The sequence below is a fragment of the Sarcophilus harrisii genome, chromosome 1 (assembly GCF_902635505.1).
Source record: "Sarcophilus harrisii chromosome 1, mSarHar1.11, whole genome shotgun sequence".
Taxonomy (NCBI): Eukaryota; Metazoa; Chordata; class Mammalia; order Dasyuromorphia; family Dasyuridae; genus Sarcophilus; species Sarcophilus harrisii.
In genome coordinates this window covers 338,950,998-338,970,732 of record NC_045426.1, presented here as the reverse complement: position 1 = coordinate 338,970,732, position 19,735 = coordinate 338,950,998, and the positions used below count along the sequence as shown (strand labels likewise).

Below are 19,735 nucleotides of genomic sequence, written 5' to 3'. Positions count from 1 at the left end.
GGTATATGAATATTATAGAATACTATTGTTTGGTAAGAAACAACCAGCAGGATGATTTCAGAAAGGCCTGGAGACTCATATGAACTGATGCTAAGTGAAGTGAGCAGAACCAGGAGATCATTGTACATGTCAACAATCAATTCTGATGGATATGACTCTTTCTAACAATGAGATGACTGAGGCCAGTTCCAATGATCTTGTGATGAAGAGAGCCATCTACACCCAGAGGGAGGATTGTGGGAACTTTTCCCCACTTTGTTGTTTGCTTTCATTTTATTTTCTTTCTCATTTTTTTTTCCTTTTTGATCTGATTTTTCTTGTGCAGCATATTTGTGGAAATATGTATAGAGGAATTGTACATGTTTAACATCCTCTCCAATGTTTGTCATTATCTTTTCCTGTCATCTTAGCCAATCTGACAGGTGTGTAGTGTGTACCTCAGAGTTGTCTTAATTTGCTTTTCTCTGATCAATAATGATTTAGAGCACTTTTCATGTGACTAGAAATTATTAGTTTTAATGAGAAGAGGGCCTAAATATTTGTTGAATAAAGTTGAAGATGAAAATTACAGGCCTTTGTCAATAAAAAGAGTAATAACATTTATTTAGCATACTCTGGTTTATACAATGTTTCTCTCAAATGAATTTTGTGAAGAAGACAGCATTATTATCCCCATTTCATGGGGATTTCATGATGAAACTGAAGTTCAGATAAATGAAATTATTTACCTGATATTCCTGCTGGATATTAGTAGAGTCTACAATAATACTAGTCTACTACCTGCTGGTAGTAAAGTTGGAATTTTCAACTTGATTACATATTTAGGGTGAAAAATAAGAAAAAGCCAAAGATTATCCCAGGGATATGCAGTACTGGGGGAGATGGTGGGGCTGCTATTATGAGGGAGAGATTGGAGGATTTGAGATAATAATAGTAAATTCAGTTTTAGACATGTTAAGTCTTGGAGTGTTAGTAGACATTCTAGTGGAGATATTTGAGAAGCTGTTAAAACTTGGCACTGGAACTCTGAGAAACGGTTGGATGATAGCTATAGATTTATCATTATGGATGTAAGATAAGTGAGAAAGGAGTTTAGAGGCAGATTATCACAGAGCCTGGGATATTATTTAGAGTTCTATGCTTAAAGGGTAAAATAAAAATAAGGAGGTAGCAAAAGGGGTAGAGGAAGAAAAGTCAGGTAGGAGAACCATGAATGACAAGTGTCAGCAAAGTTAATTGTGGGAAGAATATATAGAAGGATGTGAAGTTCCATTAGGAGTTAAGAGGAATTCAGCTTAGAAAAAGGTCTGGCATTATCAAGGGAGGATACATCTTCTTCTATGACTAGAGGGAAGAGATTGTAATTGAGGAAATTGATTTGAAGAGAAAGCAGGAAAATGATATTATGATTTTGAATCTGATGTTTAAAGAACATTAGCAGCTTTGTGAAATGGCTAGAGGTTGACTCTGGAGACAGGAAGCCATAATCTCAATTCAAATCATGCCTCAGACTCCTACTAGCTGTGAGTTAACAAATATGTGAAAGAATATGAAATTGAGGGGATACTTATCAACTGGGGAATGGTTGAACAAGTTGTAACAAATGTGGGATGCTTTCAGAAAAACCTGGAAAGGCTTACGTGCACTGATGCAAAGTGAAATCAGAAAAACCAAGAAAATATTGTACATACTCTGTACACACTTTCTTCAACACTGAGATAATTGAAACCAGTTCCACTTGTGCAGTGATGAGGAGAGCCATCTACACCCAGAGAGAAAACTATGGGAACAGTGTGAAACACAACATGGCATTCTCACTCTTTCTGTTATTTGCTTGTATTTTCTTTTCTTTCTCCGTTTTTCTTTTTCTTCCTTCTTGATCTGATTTTTCTTGCACAAAAAGATAATTGTATAAATATGTTTACATATATTGGATCTAACATATATTTCAACTATTTAACATGTATTGGACTACCTGCCAGTTGGGGGAAGGAGGGGAAAATTTGGAACAATAGGTTATGCAAAGGTCAATGTTGGAAAAATTACCCATGCATATGCTTTGTAAATAAAAAGCTTTAATAGAAGTGAAAAAAAAAGCGAAGGGAAATATTGTACACAGTTACAGCAATGTTGTATTATGATCAGCAGTGAATGACTTGGTTGTACTCAGCAAGACAGTGATTTAAGTGTTCCAAAGACTCCATGATGAAAAATGCTTTCCACCTCCAGAGGAAAAAACTCATAGACTCTGAATGAAGATGGAAATATACTTTTAAAATTTTCTTTATTTTTCCTGTGTGTTCTTTTTTGTCTGTGTTTTCTTTTACAACATGACTACTATGGAAATATGTGTTGTGTGACAGCACATATAACCTATATCAAATTGTTTGTTTTCTCAATGAAAGTGGAAGGAGTGAGGGAGAGAATTTGGAACTCAAAATTTTGAAAAGAAATGCTAAAAATATTTTTACATATAATTGGAAGAAAATTGAAAAAGTACTACATGATCCTAGTTTACTATATTTAACTTATTAAAATAAATTAAGCACTTATTTTATACCAGGTACTGAACTATGTAAATATTGGAGATACAAAGAAAGGCAAACATTCCCAGCTTTTAAGGAACCTAATGGGGAGACAACATGCAAATGAATGATGTGTTTAAGATAGTTTTCCTAGTTCTAAATGATGTATTTGGGGTTCACCAAATGATGAGATTGATGTAAGCACCAAATGTTGGAGATTGGTTATGTGAAGAATTCACAATGGCCATTTTCTTTGGCAAAAGGTAGGTTTATTTAGAAGAGATTACAAAAAAAAAAAATAATAATAATAAAGTACAATAGACACCAGGAGTGATAAATATGGAACAAAGTGGGAGAGCATCATTAGCAAAGAAAAGGGTTTTAACAATTAACAATGGAAAGAATAAGTTTCCTAGTGAAATTCACAATTAACCAGGAGAAAGGGAATACTCTGTGGGGTGGGAACATGCTTTTAACTGGCAGACTAAATTCATAGAAGGATTTAGCACCCTAAAAAAGTAAGTTAGGTATAAGAAGAGGACACCATGAAGCATGGGGGATAGGTGAGGATGGTTGAGGAGAAACCATGAGTTGGAGTACCCTGGTGGGCTATAACCCCAAAAGGGATTCAGTAAAGATAGTATGGCCATGGACAGATTTATAGGGGAAATTTAACCCTAAGGGTTTGAGATAACTTGAACTTTTGATTGGACATAGCAAGATGGTGTTACCCATGACCTTCACAGAGGGTGAGACCATAAGGCTGAGCTGATCCCCATCAGTGCCCTTCCCTACTTGCCTCAGGAAACAATTCCATCCATACTTTAATCTTTCTCTGCTAACCCCACCTTTTACTTGGACCTCCTCAATAATTACATACAAACAAGATAGAGGCCAGATAAATTAGAGATAATCTTGGAGAGAAAACACTAAGATTGAACACCATCATCAAATAATATTTTTGTTTGGTTTTGCTGAGGCAATTGGGATTAAGTCACTTGCCCAAGGTCACCCAACTAGGAAGTGTTAAAGCTATACTTGTCTGATTTTAGATTTGAACTCAGGACCTCCTGACTAGTAATTTATCCACTATGCCATCTAGCTGCCCCCATCAAAGATTTTTAGAAGAGAGGTTGATTTTAGCTGAGACTTGAACGAAGCCAGGGAAACCTGGTGAGAGAGATTATGAGGAGGGTCATTTTAGGCATGAGGGGACATAATGAAAGGGTACAAAGTAGGGCATATCTTGTGGGAGGGGAGCAAAACTCCAATGTCATTGGATCTCAGAGTAAGTGGAGGGGGAATGTGTAAAAAGGCTGGAGAGAAATAGAATAGGGAGGTTAGGAAGGGCTTTAAAAACCAAACAGAAGATTTTATATTTAATTCTGGTGGTAATAAGAAGTCATTGGTTTCCTTCAGGATCAGCTCAAATACTATCTTTTATAGGAGGCTATCCTCTTGAATATTGTTTTGTTTTTGTGTACTTGAGGTCTATTTGCATACTCTTTCTTAAAATGTAAGCTCCATGAGAGAGATTTTGTTTTTTCTTTTATCCAGCACCTGACACAAAGTCTAGAACCTGGTAAGAACTTAAAAAAAATTGTTGATCAACTGATTGACCTTTGGCAAATCAATTAATCCTCCTTAATTTTCAATAATCTGAGTTTCTTACTTGATCTTTGTTTAAACTGTTGATCACCAAAGTTACTAGGGATCTCTTAATTAACAAACCTTGGATCTTTCTCAATCTTCATTCTTCTAAACTTCCCTTGAGAGCATCCAGGTGGTACAGTGACTAGAATGAAGGATTTGGATTTAGGAGTTCCTGAGACCAAAATACTTGCTAACTGCATAAACCAAGGCAATTCTTTTCGTCTTTATGTGCCTCAGTGTCATTGTTTGTAAAATGAAAATAATATCAGCTACTTTCCAGGTTGGTGTGAGGACCAAGAAAGGAAGGAAAAAACAAGCATTTATTAAGTGCCTACTTACTGTCTGCCAGGTACTATGCTAATCGCATTACAATTTCAATCTCATTTGATCCTCACAATAGCCCTGTGAGGTAGTGCTATTATCCTTCCTTTTACAACTTGGGAAACAGCCTCCATCAGTGCTCACACAAAGCTAGAATGTGAAGCTGGATTTGAACTTCCTACCTCTAGTAGACCCAGCACTCTTGCACCGTGGTGCCGCCTGGTGGGCATATCTGTAAAGTGCTCTGCAAATCTTAAAGCAATCTAAAGAAATGCTGGCTATTTTCATGGCCTCTGCAGCTTCCATGGAGGAAGCCTTCTCTAGTGGCTGTCTCACTGCTCCCTTTTAGGCTCTCTTGCTTAATCCTTCTACAGACTGAGCCTGATAACCATGGGTGTCCTCAAAGTTGAAAGTTGGATCCTCTTCTCTTCTTCCTTGTGAATATTGATCTCATCAGAACTTAAGGATTAAATGATTTTTTCTTTCTTTCTTTTTTTTTTTTTTTTAAATAATTATAGCTTTTTATTGACAGAACCCATTCCTGGGTAATTTTTTACATTATCCCTTGCACTCACTTCTGTTCCGACTTTTTCCCTCCCTCCCTCCACCCTCTCCCCCAGATGGCAAGCAGTCCTATACATGTTAAAGAGGTTACAGTAGATCTTAGATACAATATATGTGTGCGGAACCAAACAGTTCTCTTGTTGCTCAGGGAGAATTGGATTCAGAAGGTAGAAATAACCCGGGAAGAAAAACAAAAATGCAAGCAGTTTACATTCATTTCCCAGCATTCTTTCTTTGGGTGTAGCTGCTTCTGTCCATAATTGATCAATTGAAACTGAGTTAGATCTTCTCTTTGTCAAAGAAATCCACTTCCATCAGAATATATCCTCATACAGTGTCGTTGTTGAGGTATATAATGATTTCCTGGTTCTGCTCTAAATGAATATTTCTATTAAGATGATTCTTCCATCTATTCAGCCAGCTCCAGCCCCTTTCTGAACCTTTAGCTTTACTCTGTCCAACTGCCTATTAGGCGCCTCAAACTGGATAACTCCATAAACATCTTAAACTCAACATTATAGAAAACAACTTTGTATTGTCCTCCAAACTCTTCCCCTTCCAAACTTCTCTGTTGCTGTTGGGGTACCACCATCCTCCCACTTACTTAGGCTGCCTAGGTGCCATCCATGACTCTTCATTCCATTCAGTTGCCAAGAACTATAATTCTGCCTTCATAACATCTTTCATATATGTCAATCAGTCTATAAACATTTAAGTGCCTACTACGTCCTAAGTGCTGGGGATACAAAAAGAGGTAAAAAAAACCCTGTTCCTTTCTTCAAGGAGTTCAATGGAGGAGACAGCAAGCAAATATGTTTAGATATGCTATTATACAGGCATGAGAGATTTTTTGCTTTTTCTTTCTATATACCACCTAGCTCAAAACCTAGAACCTAGTAAGAAATTAAAAACCATTTATTAATTTATTGAGCCTTCGAAACTTCAGATCAAGATAGTTATAATAGCATTCTAGTTGATTTCTCTAACTCTGGTTTATACATAGCAGTCAAAATGATCTTCTTAAACCCCAGGTCTTACCATGTCTTCCCTGTACTCAATAGGGGATGGACATTGCTATGGGCTCATAGAGACCAGGTTTAAGGTCTTTTTCTGTGGGAACAATAGGATGTGACTTGTCTGTTGAAACTCCTCCCTCCCACACAAATGCCTTGTAGATCAAAACACTGAATATAAGACAAGTTTCATTAACCCTGACCAAAAATGCAAAGCATTCTTAAAGTCCATAAATGATCAAAGACTATTGGGAGCCAGTGATATGGAGCGGTCAGTATGTTATGCTTGAGAGTTATGAAAACCTGAATTCAAACCTTCTCTCCATTATTTACCATCTTCATGACTTTGCCCCAGGCACTTAACCTTAGTCTCTCATCTGTAGAAGAGAGAGGAAGTTCTCTTCTAGTTCTATGATGTCATGAGTCTCCTCTGTTGGTCTCCACCTTCCTGAGAAACTGGATTTATAGTCCTACTCTTGAGGAAGTAGTCCTACAAAAGTAAACACTTGCCCACTTATATATCAGAAAGTTCTGACAGGCAAAGAAAGCCCTGTTTGTTCCTCTAAGTCATGGTTTCCTGCTAGGTTGATCTTTGATCAACAACCATTCTCTTAATTGTGACCTTCATTAAGTTGGCTCATTTATGCCTGAAATTTATCAGAAAAAAATTTGTTTCTTATACTTTGGTTTTGTTTTCTTTACTACCTTATAATCTTTTCAGGTCAGGGACTGGTATTCCATTCAAAATGCCTAGTAGTGTTGGCCATATAGGAAAACCCTCAATAAATCTTTGCTTATGATTCCCATGTTTCTAGCCTTCATCTATTTACCTAGTTGCAGGCAGTTAGAAGATACAGTGGATAAAGCACTGGGCTTGGTAGAAAGACATGAGCCCAATTCTGGCCTGAGACACTTGCCAATTATCTGACTCTGGGCAAGTCATCTTGTCTCTGTCTGCCTCAATTTTCTCATCTGCAAATGGAGATCATAATAGCATAATATTTTCCAGAGTTGTTGTGAAGATCAATTAACATACCAATTGCAAAGCACTTTTTTTCTCTTTTATTTTTATTTAATAGCCTTTTATTTACAGGATATATGCATGGGTAACTTTACAGCATTAACAATTGCCAAACCTCTTGTTCCAATTTTTCACCTCTTAACCCCCCACCCCCTCCCCTAGATGGCAGGATGACCAGTAGATGTTAAATATATTAAAATATAAATTAGATACACAATAAGTATACATGACCAAAACGTTATTTTGCTGTACAAAAAGAATCAGACTCTGAAATATTGTATAATTAGCTTGTGAAGGAAATCAAAAATGCAGGTAGCACTTTTTTTCTCAACTGGACTAATACAGTAGCTTCCTAATTCTTTCATTTATTCTCTATATTTTCCATTTTAACCTCCATATGTTATGCCACAGTTCTCTTTAACTGTCTTGGCTCAGTTTCCCTGAACTAGTTTCCCTTGTCTCAGTTTTTTAAACTGTCCTGTCTCGATCCCTTAAGCTGTAAAAACCCACTCTGGTCCATTAAGACTGAGGACTATTTGCTCTAAGGTTGTAAATTGTTAATGCAAGATAAACAAGAGAGTAGACCTCTTTCTGTCCTCAAGAATTTACAATATCCCTCTAAAATATTCCAAGATAACTCACTGATATCTTTACCTTTGTGTATTCAGACATCCTGTCTCTGGGTTTTTAGGATTTATGGTCTCCCCCATCCTGACAGAAATTTTCCTTCTTACCCCTTCTTTGTTTCTAAAAGGTATTTAAGAAGTTGGGTTTCTCCCATTCATTGCTGGAGGCTGGCTACTGGCTACTGAACGCTGGATTCCTTGAGATGACAGTCTCTTCCAGTCCTGGGACCAACATGGTTTCCTTGGTCATCTTTATCTCTGTCTGACTGGATAATTTGAGACGAGAGTCCTGTCCAGTCAATTATACTCTCCAATTAATAAAATATTAAAAAGTTCTCTAATCTCTCTCCTGCCTCAGTTTTTCTAGCATTACACATACTGCTGCTAAACTGATATTCCTAAATTGTTGGTCTAACTATGTCAGTCTTCTGTTGACTCACCTTCTATAGGAAGAATTTTTCCATTTAACCTCAATTTCAGTGCCTTTCCCTATGATCATCTCCAACTTATCCCCTCAATATCTTTGTTGTAGGTTGTATCTTCTATTAGCCTATAAACTCCATGAGAATAAGGACTGGTTTTTTGTTTTCTCTTTATTATCTCAGAGCACAGTGCTGGGCACAGATTGGCATTTAATAAATGCTGGTTGACTGACTGCTAAGGAAACTCAGAGGCACCTCTAAAATAAAATACTAATGTCTCTTATCACGATCTCTCTTTTTAGACTTCCTATTTTCCAGAGTTAAGGTCCAGCAAGAAAGCTGTGTTCTGAGCTTGGCAAAACAACAGTCCAGTCCTTATCCTGAATGAACTTCGCTGCAACTAAGGCACAGAACTGATGGTCCCTTAGCTTGGGGCAAGCATCATCAGGTCCAGAAATAAAAGCCCTGCTACAAATGGGACTTTTTGCCACTAGACAAATTTGTTTCACTGTTGCTGTTGTGTCTCACCACTGTTGCTACTGCTTGATTCTTTATCTAGCCACAAATATATAAAACAAGGTAAAGCCTTACTTCCTCTGGTCTAGAAGAGGAGGCTCCCAATATGTGTCTAATTTCTCTCCCCCAAATGGAATAAAGAAAATTTTTTGCTTTTAACCCATGTGGCCTCTTTGGTATTTTTGGAGTAAACAGTAGTTGCAAAACCTCTAAGACTCTTTGCTCATTTGTTACCAGAGCTGACTCTCTATTTGATATTGAGAGAAATGATTATTAAATAACCAATTGTTAATATTGCAGAGATACAGGATTTTTTTCCCTTCCCACTTCCTCATTCTTACTAGATCAAATCAACCTCTAAAGAATAGGGCTGATACTGAGACAGAGACTGAGATTAGACTTGCTCCTCCACCCAATTCAGACCTCACCTAACTGGGGAAATTCATTGTGTTCTACTCAGACTTTGCAGATGAGTGGGTATAGATCCTTAGTCTAGATGGTGACAAAATTGGTATGAAAATAGCACCTACTTCACAGGGTTGTTATAGGGCTGAAATAAAGTAACAGCTGTAAAAGCACCAAGCAGAGTACCTGGCACACAAAGTAGGTGCTAAATAAATGCTATTTTCTATTTTGCCCCTGGCAAACTTCTGTTGGTCTTTTTTTTTTTTTTTTTTTTTTTTTTCTTTTTTCATTTTTTATTTCTTTTTTTTTTTTTTTTTTTTTAATTAAAACAATCTCCTTCATGCACTCTCTCTACAGCAGCCAAAGTACCCTACTTGTAAGGAAGTTTCCCTAACAACACATCTCTTCTACTAGGCTATTTGTCCTCGCTGTCTGCAGCACTCATTCTCCTTAGCCCCCAGCAAGATTAAGCTCAAGAGCTCTTTTCTTTCCTGATTACTTCCAGTTGTTACTTATCAGTTTGTGCAGTTTTGGAAAAGTGTTAACTCCTCTAGGACTAGTAGTAACTAGTTACAAATTTGTTACTAGTAGTAACTAGTTACAAATTTGTCTTTATAACCACAATATGCAGTGGAACTGATGGGCACATAGTAGGCCCTCAAAATTGAACTGATTCTTTTATTTTTTTTTTTAATCCTTTTAGGTAGCGTGCAATACCATGACAGGTAAACTGGCCCCCACAAGATATCAGAGTTTGAATTTGCGTCAAAGAAATTGAATATTCTCTCCTAACCATCATTAGGTGAAAACTAGAGCGTGAATCTATTAATCCCATCTCAACCGGACTACAACACCCAGAAGCCTTTGTTTCTCACGGCACACGCACTTCCTCCCAACATCCTTCGCGGCAGGGAAGGAGAGAGTAGGAGAGAAGGAGAGCTCTCGAGGCCGACACGACCCGTCTAGAACTCGCAGGAGCCGAAGGCCGCCACTCCCGCTGGCGCCGTGAGAGGAACCTCCGGCTAGGTCTCCAGCGGCTCTTTCTCTCCCTCTCCCCACCCGCCTCAGCCAGCTATGTCGGCCCAGGCGCAGATGCGGGCCCTGCTGGATCAGCTTATGGGCACGGCCCGGGACGGTGAGTAGGGAGCGGCCGAGAAGCCTGCGGCTGGGAATGGCGGGCGGTGATGGCGGGGAGCGGAGGTGGGGGTGGGGGGGGGGGAGGAGGTGGTGAGGCCTGGCCGGCTCGGTCGGCCCGAAGCTGGGGGGGGGGGAGGGGAGAGGGCGGGGGGAGAGGGGGTAAGGAGGAGGAGGGGGAAGTTGGCCTGCTCGGCCCTGCGCGTGCGCCCCAGGTGACCCGGGCTCCCTCTCTTGTCTCCCCCGCCCGCCCCGGCGAGGCGCCCGGGCCTTTTGTGCCGCAGCCTCTGGCCTCCCTGCGTCGGCCGGCCTTTCCCGGAGGCCCAGACCTCGGGCCCCTTTGTCTCCGCCCGGATCCTGCCTCCTGGAGGCCGATGCCTCGGGTGTTCGGGCAGGTTCCTGACCGCATTCTCTCCCCATCTCCCGGCACGCATGCATCCGCACTCCCTCCTCAGCCTGTGAGGCCCAGCTTGGGTCTTTTTGTGGCTCCTTCCCTTTCTTTCCACTCAGACCGAGAGGCCGCGGGGCGCTGGCTCCCTCCACGCACATCCTTCCACTGGAGGCTCTGGCGGTTCTTTTTGCCCTCCTGAAATTTGAATCTTTCTTCGTGGCTTCTGGCCCCTCCTTCCCCCCTAAGCGAAACTTAGAGGGTGTCAGTTGCCGGCTCTGATTTGTAACTGATTTGTATCTATATTTGGTGGTTTACAAACCCCCTCACCCCCCACCCCCAATGCTAACTAGCAGATATAGTCCGCTTTTGATCGTCTTTTCTTTGCCCCAGGGCCGACTTTTACTTCCTCCTCTCCTGCACCCATACCCTTGCTTGTTGGCTTAGAAACAGCCACCCTAGGAAAAAATTAAGGAATTAGCGAAGTGCCTGAGTTTCTTGATCACAGACAGTATGATTTCCAGGCCATGTGGCAGTGTTTTCCTGGGCTTCCTCTGGAAAGAAGTTCTATCAGAGAGGGAACCTAATATACTTATAATATATCTAAGTGCCATTTTTATTTTATTTCATTACGAGGAATTGTAAGGTCGGCTTTTCTAATATGGGGGTTTGTGCAAAGTGACTTTATCACCACCTTAAGCCTTCACATGAGAAACCCAGTGTTTAGTCTAAACTCCTTACAGACATAGGTAGGTTTGTACTATAGCTAGGAAAGAGAAATTTTAATTGTCTCAGAAGAAAAGCTGTTGCATCCTTTGCAAAACAGACAAACAAACAAACAAAAAAAAAAACAACAAAATTATATTCCAGTTGTGGTTTGTGTTTTCTTTTCTACGGAAATAATGAAGTTGTAAATTCACACTGGCACATTTTCAGGGCTGTGCAGATTCTTTGCACTTTATTTCATAGATGAATAAGTGCTTTTTAGCTTTCTTTGTATATTGAGTTGCTTTTGAATTGCTTCCCATATTTTTATTTCATACAAACTGAACAATTGTGGCCCCTCTATTTTATTTATAAAGGTTCAGTGTATCTTTGCCTGCCTACATCAATCTGCAAGGGAGTTGCAGAAAAGCCTCATGTTCATCGAGCCGTGAGTCACAACCAATTTTTAAAGCTGTTATAACAAAAAAGTGTTTGCTTTTTTCACAAGTAACTTTAAAAGTGTAGTTTAGAAAGAAAACATTTTCAATAAAAAAAGACACTACATTAATCCTGGATGCTTGCAAATCCTAAAATATAGTCCTACTTTAGTATTACACAGATCTGTGTCATATACACAGATTAGCTTTAAAATTGTCACATTCCATTGCCACTTTGCCTTTACTTTTATGTATCATTCCCCTGACTTCCTTACTGCAGGTGTGGGCAAGAAAACTTTTCCTTTAAAACTTTTCAACAGCGGGCATAAAATTCTGCAGCTGAGGTCTTGAAGAATGCAGATGGGTACAGTATGTGTTGGAGCTCGCAGTGTGTATTGACTAACCTAGTTTCTTTCTGCCTTTCTCATATTGTCTTGTTAAAAGTGACTCCCAAATGCCAAAATATTTGTAAGGGTGGGAAAAAGGGAATTAGGGAGATACCCAGATTAAAGGGTTCTACAATGAAGTTTGGATACTTTTCCTGGACTCTGGACAAAAAACACTGCCTACTCAGTTGTCCACATCAAGAAAATAGATGAATAAGTACCTGTTGCTGGTGGAAATTAGGAGGTGTAAGTGTCATATTTTTGATTCATGGCCCACTGAGAAACATGGGTTTTGGTATCACCATCCCTAGCTGCTCTCCTTGAGGAGGGTCCAGGTAAACTTGATATTTGTTAAACTATTTAATTGTGGTCATTTGACTATTTTACATAATGGGCAGGTCAGACCTCTTTTGGTAAGATCCCATATTCTGTTGTGATGTACTTAAGAAGCCCATAAATACATCAGGAGTCCAATTTCCAATTATGTTTCTAGACCCTGTTTTTCAGTGAATTTGATGGGGAGTACACAAAATTGATAGTCCGAAAATCCAGGTGAATTGTTGCAGCAGATACCCATGCATGGTTAATATGATAATACTGTCTTATTTAAAAACAAACATGAATTTCAGGAGACGAAACCAGACAGAGGGTGAAGTTTACAGATGATCGTGTCTGCAAGAGTCATCTCCTGGATTGCTGTCCTCATGACATTCTGGCTGGAACGGTACGTGATATATCATAGTATGTTAAAGTCTTAAAGAATTGCTTTCTTAGGAGAAGCTGTGCAGCTGAGGCTTAATTTTAATTAGCCTAGTAGAAATTTTTTGGTGCCTTTGAAATTATATATATAAAAACCTTAAGAAAGATGTCTTTTGAGTATAATAGGACTATTTGTATATCTTACTATTACAAATTTAATAGATTTCAGAAAGCTAGTCATATTGAGTACTAAGACAATATTGTTATTTCCTGAAATAATCATATGATTTGTATATTAACTGCAACTATTTTAGGCAAGCAGATTGATCTGTTTTGTATACACTCTGTGACCCTTAGCACTCATCAATGTTGAATAATTTAGGTTGATGACTTTTTTTTCTTTTTCTTTTTTCTTTCTTTTCCTTTTTGAGCCAATAGGTGTTACAGCTTACCTTTTTTTTTTTTTATCATGTAACTATTTTAGAAAAGTATTCTGTTAAAGTCAAAATGGATTTTTCTTCAATTTTACACTTTATTTTTGTTTCATTTATTTATTTTTGGAGACAGTCCAGGTTAAGTAACTTGCCCAGGGTCACACAACTAATAAGTGTCTGAGATGGGATTTGAAGTTAGGTTCTCCTGACACCAGTCTTTGTACCACCAAGCTGCTTCCCATTTTATTTTGCTTTTAATTTTTCCCATTAAAGTCTGACTCTTGTGTCTCCTGTGAAGTTGACTCAAGTTTCTTGAAGTTTGTTAATGAGGGGCATCTGGTAGGCCATAACAATAAATCTAGGATTTGGAGAGGTCTGTAAGCTGAGGACTAACCAGCCTACTTGGCTAATGGAAGAGATTTCTTGTCATTAGCTTAATTAGCAAGTTATTTAATTTTTTTCAGCCACAGAAACTCATGAAAACTTTTAGAGGGGTATATTATAAGCCATGTATTTGATAAATAGTATCAGAGCAGAAGTATTTTGGGAGTCGGTTCATACTGGCTCTTGAGAGCTAATTGTTAACTTTTCTGTATGAGTATAAATTGGCAACTTTGGCAAATCAGAGCTTGATTGATTGGTTTGTTATTGTCTAGAGTTGAAAGTGATGGTGAAAATGTTATATAGATTAATGTATTCTGCTTACATTGTTTTTTGAAAGCTGGTTGTAAACATTAACATAATCCCAGGAAATATGTTTGAGATACTGAAAAACGATTTAAAATGGAAATAAAAACGATTTAAAATGGAAATAAAAACGGCATAACTGTCACTTTTGTTTAATAATTTCTAAGGATTAAAAAGACTAAGATTAAAAAGGCACAATTTTGCTGGTAGGAATGAAGGTCTTGCCATGACATGCAAGTGAATTGTATTTATATGAGGGAGGGCTGGGCAAGAGCCCTTGGGTCCAATGGCCAGATATAGATCAAGATAACGAGATAGCCCTGGATGCAATGGGTCACCTTGGCCTTTTTAAGCTAAAATCTTCAACAAGTCTGTTTGATTAGGGAAGGGTCAGAGAGGAAGACTAAAGAACAACAAAGCACTTAAATAATTGCTTGCTGGACCCTGACAGTGAGGAAGCCCAGATGATGATCTTTGAGTACTTCTCCTGGGGAGGTGAGGAGAGGTGGGTTTCAAAAGGTGGGCTAATCTATCAATCAGGGTAAGATCTTCTAGTGAACTTCTTCCTAGGTGCCTACTTCCTCTTCTAGGGGGAGGGGTTATCAGTCATCAAAAGAAACTAACCACAAAGTATTTTGCCCCTCTTGACTTCCTCAAACAAAAAGAAATGAATGTTTGTTGATTGATTAAATTAAAAAACAAATAGGCATGAAAGGACAATGGAAATGGGACAATTGCTTAAATGCAGAGAACATAAAAGGGCATACTTATACTAATAAGTCTGCAAAAGAAAATTGAAGCCAAAATGTATTAGCCTCAAAAGATAGTTTATACTTTATTTTGTTTGGCCATGAGAATCCATTGAAGGATCTGAGTAATAGTACATTGGGACAGTCAAGACTTTGATATAAAGACTAAATTGCATGCATGTAGAGAGCAAACTATGGAGACTATCAATCAAAGGCATAACATTTTACTTTTTTATTTTCTTACTCATTTTTTCCCTTTTAGTTGTTTTTTCTTGCACATGATGGCATATATGAAAATTAAAGGATTGCACATATTTAACCTATATTACCTATATCAGATTGCATGTCTTGGGGAGGGGAAAAGTGTAGGTGTGGGAACAGGGGGGATGGGGGATGGAGAATGGGAATGCTGGAATTTAGAACACAAAGTTTTACAAAATTTAATGTTGAAAACTTTTTACATGTGTTTAAAAATATACTAATTAAAAAAACTGGATTGGAGAAGACAAAAACAGAAAAATCTCTTTGGATGTTATTGAATTAAAGTGAGGGGTAATAAGCAACTAAATTTTAGGGAGAGAGAGAGAGAGATATTGGGGAAAGAAGGTAAGTGACATGATCAGGAACATAGAAGGCAGTAAGTAGGCAGTCCTGGAACTCTAGGTTTTCCTAACCTCAGTCCACCCTTATGTTAATTCTCTATGGAACTGATCATTAAACTGTAGCCCAAGAATTTAATCTAGGGAGGGATGCCGCCTCCTATTAACTAGAGGATTGATTGGGTTTATTTCACATATACATTATTGTAGGGATAGACAAGAAAGTGTAAATTTCTTGAGGGCTGGAGGTTTTTAAATTTTTTAATATCCCTATTAACACAAGGCCTTGCATAGAGTTCTGCAAGTACTAGTGAATTACAGAAATTTCATGGTTTCCTTAGATTTGGTGTTTCTTCTACTAATAGTTTTGAAGACTGGATAGCATACATTCACTAAAGGGCTTATTTTGGCATTGAGCATGAACCTAGATTTATGAAGGCTTTGCAGTATAGTTGAAATGTTTGCAAATCTGATATAGCTAGAAATGCTTCTGACTCATACAATACCAACTATTATTTTATTATAAACTATCTCTTTTATTTTCTCATGGGTCCAATACTTCACCACTAGAAGAGAAAAGGTTTAATTCTACATAGTACTTAACATAGCATCATTAGAAATGGGTACTGTTAATGGATGAATTATATGTCTTTCATCTGAGGACCATCTCATTGGGTTATTATTCCCTGCTATCAAAGTAGAAAATACTTAGCTAAATTCAGAAACATTTATAACCAGGTTAGCTGCAGGGTGATGAATTTTTAAGCCAGAGTTAATTCCTGAAGACCATCTACTAAATTATAGAATAGTTGCAATTCTGAATTGATGGAGAATAACAAAGCTATAAAGGTGCTTAAAAGTATTAAAGGATGATGTGCATGTTCTCAGAGAGGATTTTTTCTGATGAATTATTACTTCGTCTTTCATTACTTGGAGAGCCGGGAGAAAAGCACTGTTAGTTTCATCTTTGGTATTACAAAAGTTGGTAATTTGATTAACATAGCTTGTAGCTACAGTTTGAAATAGGGTATTTGATAATGCTACAGCTCTTTATATATCAGTCTTTTTTTTACTCAGTAATGATCATAATTTTCACCATTCATAAATATTCTGATAGGAAAGCAGTAGTGGGAACGATCCAGGATTCTATCCTAGAATTGTGCATGGAAGAAGCTGAAAAGGAACCATTTTAATCTTTTTTTTTTTTTTTTAGTAATTTTTGAAATCTCATTCTTTCTGAGCACTGTGACATTTTTCAGATTTAGAATACATGTTTATTGTGAGGTTAATTTTAAGTTCCCATTTGTAGTAATACTTTATTAAGTACTACATAGTAATTATATTAAGTACTACATAGTAATTAAACATCTTTTGGTTATCTTCAAATAGTTTTGGTGTTGAGGTAAGTATAGGCCACTTAGAAAAATATAAGAAAAAGTTCATAGTAAGGTAATAAGCTAAAATCATTTAGGAAAAAGTGCACTACTTTTTGGGTCCTAGCCCTCCAAGTATAGTTTAAGATAAGGTGTTCTAAACTTTTATCTTTATTTTTAATGTTTTGATAACCATTTTAACATGTCTAATACTAAGTAATTTGTACATTTAAAAACATTATTCTGAGAAGTGGTTCATAGGCTTTATCAGACTACCAGAGAAGTCTATGACATAAAAATGTTAATATAAGTTCCTTTTTATAATAATTTAAGTCTTTTTTATAGTTCTAGCGTTCTTCAATGCTTAGGGTGTCTACTATAGGTTTCTAGTTTTTCCTGACTTCTTTAATACTCTTTACTTTTGTTAGTGTGTCTCTAACTAGGGAATAAAACCTTGGAAAGAATTTCCTAATGCACAGTGATTATGGGGTGGAATAGTGGAGAGTTCTCTTCTTAGGGTTTATATTTTAAGGAAATGAAATTGGCTATGAAGTTGAGAAGTGAAGAACCAAGTTTTGAATGGAATTTAATAGAGGTAAATTACTGAAAGAATCAGTACACTTGTTTTTGGTAATTTCAGACTAGACACAAGGTGGTGAGCAAAACTGCTTTGAGAACTTGATTATAATTCCTTTTGCCCTTTGGGAGAGAAAAAAAACTCCTGGTTTTCTGGTCATGATCTGCCACTTGCTAGTTGAATTATCTTGGCTAAGATAGCCTCACTAGAAATATTTTCTTAACAATAAAATAGGGTTAATCTTCTTTAAGGTGTGGATGTGAGGAAAACACTTTAGAAACAGAAACTGCTATTAGGATTGTAATTCTGTGACAAAAGTAGTGATCCAGGTTAGAATGCTCTTAGTTATAGTAATATTAGATTGGCTAATTTTATCTAATTTACTCAACTAATAACAATGGATAATATTGCAAAAGGGCAAAAGTAAAAGTATCTTCTAACAATTACTATTGGTGTCATTGAAGTAGTTTTCAAATGCCCCCTTTGGGGGCAAAAGAAACAAGGTGATGACAGTGGTCCATTGAGTAAGTTTTATTCTGTCAAGAGTTTCTTGGAATAGTTGATTTTTGAGTTTCCTGGTGTGGAATTTGTACAGTTGCTGATATTTTGAAATTTTTAACTTCCTAACTTGAACTCATATTCCTTGTAAGTGTTCATTACTTATTCTTTGCAAACAACAATGCTTGATATTCCTGTTTAAAAAGCAATATTCACTTCTGACTTAGTGTTATAACTAAATGGCTTCTCACTTATATGTACTTTATTTCAGAGTGAAAACTATACATTAAAGGGAAATTTGTCAGCCTAGGAAATCAGACTTGGCTGCAACTTAATGGAATTCCCAGTATTATTGTTCTCACATTTAAATTTCCTCTAATATACAATAGTTTTGTTTCACTGTTCTTTGTGATAAGAATTTGGTATATATGTGCAGGAGTAATTTTAATTTAAATGTTAGAATTGTTGAGGCACTAGGTCATGGGACATTGTGGGAGAACTTGCCTTTTGTGATATTGTTAGTAAAATTTGGAATATATCTTAAATAGTTTTAGTTTTCCCCGTAATAGTGTCCTATAAAAGCTCACATTTTCATAACTTTGTAGTTTTCAAAGCACTTTTCTCACTACAACCATTGAGGGGGAGTGGGGTCCTTGGTGTCCTGTGTTTAACCCCATTTTATATTTATGTGACATCTTAAAGATTTCTGTGTTTCTACCATCTTTGTTATTTTCTGTAAGGAAGTACTTCCTTTTTTATTTGTCCTAAAACTACCTACTTCAGAGTTTCCCTTCCTAGATAGATTTCATTATATTAAATCTAGGTTTAAGATATCTAACAATTATTGATTACTAATGTTTGTAAAGCAGTATCCAGTTTTGCATATTCTTCCATGAACATATACTTTGATTTTTTATAAACTTTATAAAGTAGTCGTGGGTTTATTAAATCCCATCTAAAGCTGGAATTCTTAACCTGGTATCCATACCTTCTAGGGGGAGGTTCATGAATGAAATGATACTATATTTTGATAAAGAACATTTAGTGTTTCAATATAATTGCTTTCCTTTGCAGTCTTTTATTCATTAAAACATTCTGAGAAGAGGTTCATAAACTTCATCAGACTGCCAAAGGAGTCTGACAAAAAAAGCTCGGAAGACTTGCCTGACTGAAGGAATAAGAGAGGACACGTAGCTGAATGAATTTGAGTTTGTAAAAGTTCTCAGTAACACTCTTAGTTAAGATATGGTCCAAAAATACTAGGATAGTATGAAAATTGCCTCTTTTATAATAAATAGCAATAAACTATATAGCATATTATATGAATGTAGAATGTTGTTGTTCGGAGAGAAAGCTTTAAATTGATGTATAGTCTTCATTTCATGCTTTAAGTAGTACTAAGTAGAGGAAATTACTTGAAGGCTTACTTTATATCAGCATTGTGAAAATGTATCCTACTAAAGGGGACAACCCCCAAACTTGTATGTTCTACTCCTTGAATTATTCTTAGGGGATGGTGGAAAAGACTTTAAAGCAGGAGTTCTTATCTTGGAGTCTGTAGAAGGGGGTAGGGGATCATGAACTTGCCTGGTGAAAAAATTACATTTTATTTTCACTGTTTTCTGACTGAAATTTGGTATTTCCATAACTTATGAAGGTATATTATATGAGATAGTGAGGAGTGGAATCAGTTGGGTCAGTGACACAATTAAGAACTGCTCAGGTGATTTGGATCCCAGGAGCAGATAATATCAAGTCTCTGAATTTTAGAGTCATAGGTAATGGAACTAAGTTACTAAAACTGTGTTTAGTCAAGGTTCTAATCCCTGAGAACTAATGAGATAGCAAAACAGAACTTTAGTGTTATAGAAAGTGGAGTACAATATAAAGCAATGTATTAATTAAGGCAGGGACTTGGGCACAAGGGAATGAAATGAGAATTCAATTATCAAGGCCAAATGAAGTGCAGTATAGGGAATTTGGTCATTATAGCTTATTTAAGG

The 19,735-nt window shown here is 37.2% G+C and overlaps 1 protein-coding gene across 4 annotated transcripts in view; it reads left to right on the top strand.

Annotated features, from left to right (window-relative positions):
- The first annotated feature begins 9,811 nt into the window (after positions 1-9,811).
- The window catches only part of LUC7L (LUC7 like), a 45,877-nt gene continuing 35,953 nt past the window's right edge, over positions 9,812-19,735 (top strand). For 2 of the 4 annotated variants that reach the window (XM_031945687.1, XM_031945688.1), the window contains exons 1-3: positions 9,995-10,201; positions 11,671-11,741; positions 12,746-12,840. Coding sequence is in view for 2 of the 4 variants with exons in the window: in XM_031945683.1 (XP_031801543.1) it covers positions 10,141-10,201; positions 12,746-12,840 (156 nt within the window). In the remaining 2 variants the exon portion in view is untranslated. Of the gene's footprint in view, positions 10,202-11,670; positions 11,742-12,745; positions 12,841-19,735 lie in introns of all 4 variants that reach the window. The other 2 variants (XM_031945683.1, XM_031945684.1) reach the window with 2 other exon arrangements.